Genomic DNA, 10128 nt, shown 5'->3' on the forward strand with positions numbered 1-10128 from the left:
TGTCTGCTGGGTGGGGGGAGGCATTGGATTTAGACAAGAAACATGGGCCCTGACTTTTATGGGCTGGGGGACGGATGCACAGACAAGGGTAAAAAGCACAGGACTGTTTCTACAGCCAAGTCCAAGAAAGCTCTTCAACCACTGAAAGAGAAACATGGGGGTAACCTGCCTACCACCACCAAAAAAAAAAAGCTTACTGGGCAAAGTGGCCAGACCCTTTGGTCCTTATATGCTGTTCTTCCTATTTATCTTTTTGGTTGCCCTTCTCTGTATCATTTCTGGCAAAGCCTCCTGCACGGGGTGGGGTAAGACTCCTAGGACTGTGGCATAAGCTGAGCTTACAGTGGGCTGTTCTGGAATATACTTTGGACTGCCTTGTAGTGTTGTGGCAGATTCAGAGAGGGACACAGCATCCCTGGTCGCTCCAGGCAGCCGTCGCTGATATAAGAACTACTACCCACAGTGCTTGGCTTTGGGCACAGGGGTAGAAAGCATGCCCCACTTCCATGAGCACTAAGCCTTGATCTTGAACTCTGGGGCCATGATGCTACTTGACAGGAGGCACTGTCCAGCACCATGCTCCTGCCTAGTGTTAAAGCGAAGTGATTTGGGAAACTGACCAAGTTGTAGCCTTGTCCAGGCCCAGGTGCATGAATATAAGGAGTGCCATGAAGCCTAGTGTGCTGTCTTCCACAGTAGCCATCCAGTTCACTTAGACAATCATGGCCTTTCCGACTGGGGGAATCTATGTCTTGTTAATTTAGATATTTCTGGACGAGAGGCCCCTTTAAAACCCAGCTCCTCAATTAGTTGTTTGGAGGCTGATCGGGAGCAGGGTCTTATAGTCTAGACTAATGGCTGCACTACTGCGTTAACAAACCTGTCTTGGCGTCCTGGGATAGGCAGTCTGGCTTCTTTTATGCTTTTTATAGTGAGAGGTTAAGATACCTGTGACTGAGCTGTGAGATTGCACCAGTGCAGACAGGCAGCGGATTATTCCTCCACTCACCAATACTCTAGAAAAGGTGGGGGGAATGGAAAAAAAAAGACCTCCAACAACAGCTCCAGGAACAAATGTTTATATTGAAATCCACAAAGATACAATAATAAAAAAAAAAGCTTAGTATATTGACAAGTAGTTAACAAGTCTATGACATTAAAAGATGCATAAGCAAGCCACCGCACTGGTGGACCCAGCACCAGGACAGCTACCACTAGCCCGGCCCTTTGCTGGAAGCACTCCTGGCTTCCTTCCACAGCCTCTGGGCCAGCAGCATTTTCCAGGCCCAGGGGATGACCTTACAAGCTCCACCTTCCCAGCTCCTGCTATGGTGACACGGGCAAGGTCAGCCCTGGTGCACATGTGCAAACACACTGATAACCGGTGGTGGGACAGCTACCTTAAGACCTAAACAGACTTCTTGTACAAGGTGCGACCCCTAGATCAAAACATTTACATCTAGAAGATGGCATGAAACCTGTTCTGTGCTTCTTGGACCGGTCGCCTGGAAGGGGTCATTGACTTCCAGTACTTTTCTACTTTGGATCCTGCCACTCCCACCCAACAGCAAGAGATACGAGGGCTGTGTCCTCCTAATTTTAACGACTTGACTTTGTCTTGTGCGTTCGCTTTTTTTTGGAAAGGTCAGAAAGATATGTACAGTTTAGCAAAGACACAATTCACCCACTTCACAGTCTTCCATGAAATTAAAAAGGCTTCTAAAACACTAAGTGTTCTCTCCCCTTCAGTAAAACATACCCCCCTCCCCCTTGTGGAGCTAGTTGTTTCGGAGTCTTTGACTCCTGGCTTTGTAGACCTCGATGAGAAGGTCTTTTACATACTGAATCTCTCTCTCAATGGAGTCTGACTTTTCCTTTAGCTCTCGATTCCTAACTTCCAAACCCTGGCACTCTTCATCCAGGGCATCGTACTCGGCTCGTTTCCTTTGGCGGTAGCGGAGGGCCGCCGTCTTGTTCTGGTCTCTCTTCTTTTGCTTGCGGTCGCTTTTCTGTGGGGGAGGGGCAGCTGAGCCACCCAGGGCCATGCTGCCAGGGCGCTCATAGGGGGTGGGCCTGCTGCCCCTCTTTGATTGAGCTGGCGGGTCGGTGGCCTCATTGATCTCACTGAGATTTGGCAGGTCCTCTCGCTGGTATTCCGGAGGAACATCACCATACAGGTTGAGAAGCTCCAGGCAGCCGGAGTCCAAGGTCTCGAGCGCAGCAGAGGCGGCCGCTGCTGCTTCTGGGACAAAGGTCTGAAACTCCCCTCCTCTGCCTCCGGGTGCTGCTTCAGGGAGCGTGAAGTGGAAGTGGGCTTCCTGGGAGGGTGGGGTGCTGGGTGCCACTTGGTCAGGCGTCATTGGAAGGCCAGGGCACAGTGTGTCCTCCAGGAAGTAATCTTCCATCTGCTCCAGCTCCTTCTTCAGGAGCGTGGCCATGGTCTCCAGGTCCGGAGCAGAAGGAATGGGCAGGGATAGATCCATCGACACAGGCAGAAAAGAGGCAACATCCACTCTCTCTGTCATCCAGTCTGTGAATCCATCACCTGTGGAATGAAGCAGAGCGTGAGGGTTGGGCAAAGGGCCATTTGCTTTTACCAGCCTAAACAGATTCAAGGTGGGTCATGGGTTGGTGGTGGTGGTGGTAAAAGAAAAAGGCTAGGTTGCATGGCTTCATCTATCAGCCATACCCTTATTTTGGTAAAAGTGTATCCTACCAGCAACTGACAGAAGAGGAACGCCTAATACATAAGCTTTTATAGGCATCCACTTGCCTGACTAATGCAGCATCTGAAATGAGTTGCTGTGAGAACCCTTTTCCCTGCTCTAGCCATGCACATTTTTCCCAGTGGTATTATCATTTTAAAACCAATCCTAGCCCAGCCGTCAATATCAATACCCCAACTTGCAGAGTGGAGCCTAACCCTAGCACCCTGTTTCCTAGAAGCAGGGTAAGTATGTACATTTGATAGTTCATAGGTGGGTTGTTCTCCTGGGGTTTGTCCTTTTGGCATCACTTGTTCTTTGCCCATCTTTGCTTGGGGCTTGAGCAGAGAGGCTTCTGATGTTGCCTTCCCCACTGACTTCAGTTGGACTGAACAGATACTAGTAATGCCTCTCCCCACTGCAGCTAAGAAAGGGGCTCAGCTGTTAAGATCAGCTGCTTCAACACAAGGCCCTTAGCTCATCTTATCTTTCAATCCCAAGGCTCCACTCCCCAGAGCATTTTCTGCAATTACCTGCCAGGCTGCCTGGCTCTGCCCCATGGGGACTTCCCCCATCCTCCATGGGCCCAACCAGAGGTTCATAGTGAGGTCCATGGGCAGGGATCTTCAGGAGCTCCGCCAGCCATGGGAGAGCGCTAGCTGGCAACATAGCCACCTCTAGGTCGAGGTTTAGGGCCGCGAGGAGAGACATAATGACCAGGCTGGTTCAGTGTTGGGTTGGATGAGTAACTGGAGACACGATTCCTGCTGGAGATGACAGCGGAAGGTGTGAAGGTGGTGGTAAAGGACCTGGAATGGGAAAGAGAGAGAGAGCGAGAGGCTGGTGTCAGTACAAAACCTGGGCTAACTGTACCACATGAAAGGACATAGCACTTACCACAGCACACACCTGATCCATTTCTGCACCCTGCCAGCCCACTGGATCTAGTCAGCTAGGCTATTTTCTGCCCAGGTTAACCAGTCTTTTGATCATTCATGATGGCTTGGCTTCCCTTGAGTCTGCCTCTTCATTTCAGATTAGGGTTAGGCCACTGCCTCTTCTCCAAAGAGCAGCTCCAGCCTCTGCTCCTTTCCACTGTCCCTGCCACCCTTCCTAATGGCCAGCTCCACACGTGGTCACTGGATGAGTAGGGATGCACATGGGGCTGGGCCATGAGGATGCAGGGCTGCTGGCAGCATGGGTTATGTTCCCACCCTTCTGGACCACTGGTTATTTGCCCTATCAGACAAGCCATTTACCAGACTTCGTAAACCCACTCACCCTCTTGCCCCAGCCCCTTACTATCATGCACTGATCTAGAGGCCTCACATCTAGGCCCCACTACCCCCCTAATGTGTCTTTCTAGTCAGCTGTTGGCTTTACTCCCCTCCTCCAGTCCTAGCTGCTACCCTAATTCCCCCTCCTGCTGTGGGCTCTCTCCTGCTGTGGGTTCTCTCCTCTCCCCCCTCCCCTATACTGCCTGACCTCATTCCCTTCCAGCCCCTTATTCCCTCCACTGCCTTCCAGTCGGCCAATGACCTCATTTCCCTCCTCTGCTGTTGCCCCTCCCAAGCAGAAGTGCTTCATTCCCCTTGCCCTGTTGCACTAAGGGACTGTCCTAATCCAATCAGCTCCATCCTACATTCCCTGTACCTGGTTAATGATTTCGCTGGGGCACAGCTACAAGGTGCCTGACCCACCTGTCCTGTGCTACCTCGAAATTCTCTCCCAGCCAGGGGATGCTTCCCTCCCTCCAACCCCTAACCCTCATTTATAAAAACCCTGAAAAATCTTCCCGGGCAGCAGAAGTTAACAGCGGGCGAAGGTTTACTGCTGTCAACCTCTGCTTTGCTCACAATGGCCCCCGCCTTCCCTTTGGTCTGAAAGGAGACTCGTGATCCACGAAAATCGGTGTCAGCACTACCCTTTTGATTGAAGATGTGTAAAAATAGCCTTGGTGAGGGATGAACATGCTACAGCTATATAAGGGCTCGCAGTGGGACCGCTGGCAGATGCTCACTAAAGCAATCGCTTAGCAAAAAAAAAAATAATAATAATAATAATATGAAGATCAGATAATATACAAAATATCCCGTGAAAGGTCTGCCCCGATTTCAGGCTTGCGTGATGACGGGGTGAGGGGAGACTGGAGATATACATTAATTGGCCTTTCATGTAAGTATTCCATTTTAATTTAAACAAACAAAAGTGGAAAGAAAGAAAAAAAAACACACACGCATCTGGCTATCACGTTTCTCTCGTCCTCGGCTCAGTGCATATGGCGTTGACCCCCAGATGTTCCCACATCTGCCTAAAATAATACCACCGCTTTCAACGGGGTTAATGAAAGGTTTCTCAAATCTTATTCTGCGCAATCGGAACTATTGTAATAATATAAGGAGCAGGGTTTAGGTCATGCACAAATAAGTTGTCAAGGGGGAGGAAGAGGTACTTACTCCATTTCTGCAGTTAAATGGTGTACGCAGTACAAGTGCAAAAGCACACTTGCGTCGAGGTGCGGGGAATCTAAATAGCCATCATAATACGAATTTTTTTTTCAGAAACCTGGACAATGAATTGAAAACAAATAACCCCCGATGAGCAGCTCGTCCCACTCTCTTTCTATTATCTTGCTCAAGTTGTGATCAAAGTGTGAATAATGCACGGCAGCCGGGTGAGAGCTGTATACATCAACTCTACCCCCCCACCTCTGGGGAGACGTCATCGTACACCACCGATCCCTCCGCCCACCGCCCTACCCACTCCAGGACTGGGGGGGACGGGGGGGGACTGGAGTGAGGTCATCATAAATTGGAAAAAAAACAAACTCCCCACTGCCTCAGAATGATATCATCTAAGGCTAGTGAACAGGCTGTGGCTGATTTGTTTCTTTTTTTTTTTTTTTTTTTATTTAGTTGTCTTCATTAACGTTAAAGTTGTGGACTGTTTGGGACTATTTCCTCCCTGCCTTGGCGGAGGCGCACGGGCGGTGAGAGAGCTCCCGATTGCAGTAAGGTTGCATCAGCTGAGGGGAAGAGCGGGCGTGGGGAGGCTGGGAAGTCCCCAAGCTTTGCGCTTATTGGACTGCGGAAGGAGAGGGTTGGCTTTACAAGATCTGGCGGAGTGCAGTTGTTATTATTATTATAATGTGCTTTGAATTCCTAGCCCCAGGGTTGGGAGTTAGCACCATCACCCATGTCATGAGTTTTGTAAGGGCGCACAGATCTCTTACTTTCTCTCAAATTTCCCTGGGAGCCATTTCCTGTTCTGGTAATCATTTGTCCACTTCCTGCCAAAGTCACATCCATAAAGTGCTTCTCCCTCTTCTTGCTGGTCGGCCTGCTTTGCCTCCTTGAATATTACAAAATACAGTCAACGGAAGAGCAGCCCTTTCAACTCAAAACTGCAGTGGGACAGAGTACATCGGGGTTCCAAACGTGGCCTGCACGGAGCAGCAGATATGCCCCTAAAAAAAACAGCATTAGTATGATTTTCAGCAGGGCTCAAAGAAAGCCTGCAGAGTCTTAACAATACGATGACTGTGATGGACTTGGCCATGCTTGGGATAGATTTGACAGGAGGGTTGAGAGATTGGGTGGAAGAACAAGGAGTGAACTGGTGTTGCAGTGCATTTGGGAGTTTTATATGCACGCCTGCCAAAAGATGATGACTCTCACCTGGGCAGTTTGGATGGCCTATTTTGGTCTTTCGCCATCTACTATGTACGTTTTGTAGGCAGTGTCTTTTAAGTGGGCTAACTCAACACATGACAACTAGATTTCAAGATCCGCACTTCTGCATTTTGACGCAGCGCACAACTCTCGAATTCTAGCTACAGATGTATAAAGCGAGTCCACTCCAAAGCTCTTGCCTGTATTTTACTTGTCTTTCACCACTTGTCTGATCCTCTCCCTCCTGTCTTTCCTTCCCTCCTCCCCATCCCTTTTTGGTCATACCGCCCCCAGATCATTCACAAGAGTGGGAGCCAAGAAGAGGCTGGAAACTACAGGCCAGTTAGCATCACCTCGGTGGCGGGAAAATTAATGGAGACTCTGCTGAAGGAAAGGATAGTGATCTATCTACAATTCGGTGGGTTGCTGGATCAGAAGCAGCATGGATTCACCAGGGGAAGGTCCTGTCTTGCAAATCTAATTGATTTTGATTGGGTGACTAGAGAACTGGATCAGGGAAGAGCACTCGATGTAATTTACTTGGATTTTAGTAAAGCTTTTGATACTGTTCCACACAGAAGACTCATCAACAAAATGAGAAACTTGGGAGTCAGCTCCAAGGTGATGGTGTGGATTACAAACTGGTTGATGGATAGAAGACAACGGGTGATGGTAAATGGAACCCACTCTGAAGAGAGAGCGGTGTTAAGTGGAGTGCCACAGGGATCGGTGTTGAGACCGGTTCTGTTCAATATCTTCGTGAGCGACATTGTGGAAGAGATAGAAGGTAAAGTTTGTCTATTTGTGGATGATGCTAAGATCTGCAACAGAGTGGACACGCCAGAAGGAGTAGAGAGAATGAGATGGGATTAAAGGAAGCTGGAAGAGTGGTCGAAGATATGGCAGCAGGGATTCAATGCCAGGAAGTGCAGAGCCATGCATCTGGGGTGTGGTAATCCGAAAGAACTACCTATATATGTGTTGGGAGGTGAAGGGCTGATGTGCACAGAGCAGGAGAGAGCTGAGGCACAGGGAGATGAAGTGACTCTCCCCAGGGTCACACACAGAGAGTCAGTGACAGAGCAGGGGATTAGAGTTGAGGCACAGGGAGATAAAGTGACTCCCCCCCCAGGGTCACACACAGAGAGTCAATGACAGAGCCGGGGATTAGAGCTGAGGCACAGGGAGATGAAGTTACTCTCCCCAGGGTCACACACAGAGAGTGACAGAGCCGTGGATTAGAGCTGAGGCACAGGGAGATAAAGTGACTCCCTCCAGGGTCACATACAGAAAGTCAGTGACAGAGCTGGGGATTAGAGCTCAGACCCAGGGAGATAAAGTGACTTCCCCCAGGGTCACACACAGAGAGTCAGTGACAGAGCCAGGGATTAGAGCTGAGGCACAGGGAGATAAAGTGACTCCCCCCAGGGTCACACACAGAGTCAGTGACAGAGCCGGGGATTAGAGCTGAGGCACAGGGAGATAAAGTGACTCCCCCCAGGGTGACACACAGAGAGTCAGTGACAGAGCCGGGGATTAGAGCTGAGGTACAGAGAGATAAAGTGACTCCCCCAGGGTCACACACAGAGTCAGTGACAGAGCCGGGGATTAGAGCTGGCACAGGGAGATAAGTGACTCCCCCAGGGTCACACACAGAGTCAGTGACAGAGCCGGGGATTAGAGCTGAGGCACAGGGAGATAAAGTGACTCCCCCCAGGGTGACACACAGAGAGTCAGTGACAGAGCCAGGGATTAGAGCTGAGGTACAGGGAGATAAAGTGACTCCCCCCAGGGTCACACACAGAGAGTCAGTTACAGAGGTGGGATTAGAGCTGAGGCACAGGGAGATAAAGTGACTCCCCCCAGGGTCACACACAGAGAGTCAGTGACAGAACTGGGGATTAGAGCTGAGGCACAGGGAGATAAAGTGACTTCCCCCAGGGTCACACACAGAGAGTCAGTGACAGAGCCGGGGATTAGAGCTGAGGCACAGGGGATAAAGTGACTCCCCCAGGGTCACACACAGAGAGTCAGTGACAGAGCCGGGGATTAGAGCTGAGGCACAGGAAGATAAAGTGACTTCCCCCCGGGTCACACAGAGAGTCAGTGACAGAGCCGGGGATTAGAGCTGAGGCACAGGGAGATAAAGTGTCTCCCCCAGGGTCACACACAGAGAGTCAGTGATAGAGCATTTGAAATAGCCAAGCTTCGGTGTTACTTTATGAAAACACCTCATGGTCATCTGCCAGACCTCGGCTCTGGTAGGCAGTCGGGACCGTGGTCCAGAGAGGATCGAGGATGCCGTAATGATCTGATAACAATCAGGGGTTTCTTAGGAAAGTTGCCAGCTGCTGTGCTGGTGATGACAATCAGAACAGCAGCACCCCTAACTTGTGGGAATGAGGACGTAAGAGGACTTTTCAGTAATGCAAAGCATGGGTGGCAGCAGGGAGTGGCCTGTTCACATAATAGGGCAGTGCTCAAGGGCCCACAGCACTCTCCCCTAGCCTCAGATGGGTGGTTAGGGGCCAATGGCTCGGTAGCCCGGCTCACTGTCAAGCTGCCCCTGGGTGGCAGATAAAGGCAGTAAGGCCCACTGAGGGTGCCTGGTTCCCCTTCCTACTGCAGAGTCCACCCCCCACCTCTAGCTTTTATCTTCGCCTCCCTGCCACCCATCCCGGGCCCTCGTCATCCTCATTCCTATTTTAGCCTCCTCCATCTCTCCTAGGAGGCCGCACGGTGCGCCCACCACCCACCCTCTTCCGCACAGAAATCTTTTCTGCTGTTATTCCTGAGCCTCAAGTCTAGCTTTGCTTCTTATGCTTGATTTATATCCCTTTGAGGTATTCAAGCAATGCACCACGGTGGTAGCCCTTCCCTGGACTGCCTCTGCCTGGATCATTTTTGGAGGTTTGGAAACTTTAGAGGCTTCACATCACCTCAGGAATTAAATACACCCTGGGGGAAAAAACAGGGCATTGCCTCTTTAAACATTAACGAATCGTGTACAAACAATGTTTTGGGTTTTTTTTTTGCTATTGCTAGCAGGCAGCTCCTGCACGGCCTGTGTGACCCTGAGTTTGGGTCACGTGGGTAAGTGCTGGGTCTCAGGTGATGTTGCCAGGTGGAAGCAGTTTAAACCGGTTCAGAGGAAGGGCAAAATGCCGGGAGCGAGCCGCACCCTACATGCAGGCCATGCCTTTTCCTGGGCAGGGTAGCCTGGTAAAAGCCACGGTCTCCGTCCCACTCAGTCGCCGGCTGGCAGGGGAATCAGGGTGAGGGCTGTTAACATTCACAGAGCATCTGTGTGTCATGGACATACCACAGGCACTGTTAATCCCCACAGTGCCAAGCTGAGCTTCATGTGTCACGGACATACCACAGACACTGTTAATCCCCGCAGTGCCAAGCTGAGCTTCATGTGTCACGGACATACCACAGGCACTGTTAATCCCCGCAGTGCCAAGCTGAGCTTCATGTGTCATGGACATACCACAGGCACTGTTAATCCCCACAGTGCCAAGCTGAGCTTCATGTGTCACGGACATACCACAGGCACTGTTAATCCCCGCAGTGCCAAGCTGAGCTTCTGTGTGTCACGGACATACCACGGGCACTGTTAATCCCCGCAGTGCCAAGCTGAGCTTCTGTGTGTCACGGATATACCACGGGCACTGTTAATCCCCGAAGTGCCAAGTTGAGCTTCTGTGTGTCACAGATATACCACAGGTGCTTTTAACCCCTGCAGTGCC

At 50.6% G+C, this 10128-nt stretch overlaps 1 protein-coding gene across 1 annotated transcript; it reads right to left on the minus strand.

Annotated features, from left to right (window-relative positions):
- Positions 1-1063: 1063 nt before the first annotated feature.
- Positions 1064-5467, minus strand: ATF5 (activating transcription factor 5). The gene is made up of 3 exons (XM_029585347.1): positions 5162-5467; positions 3239-3514; positions 1064-2545 (listed from the first exon to the last, which is right to left on the minus strand). Exons 2-3 carry the CDS (start codon positions 3414-3416, stop codon positions 1779-1781), a joined length of 945 nt encoding a protein of 314 aa, XP_029441207.1. The 5' UTR covers positions 3417-3514; positions 5162-5467; the 3' UTR covers positions 1064-1778.
- Between the last annotated feature and the right edge of the window lie 4661 nt (positions 5468-10128).

Source organism: Rhinatrema bivittatum, chromosome 19 (assembly GCF_901001135.1).
Source record: "Rhinatrema bivittatum chromosome 19, aRhiBiv1.1, whole genome shotgun sequence".
In the NCBI taxonomy this organism is placed as follows: domain Eukaryota; kingdom Metazoa; phylum Chordata; class Amphibia; order Gymnophiona; family Rhinatrematidae; genus Rhinatrema; species Rhinatrema bivittatum.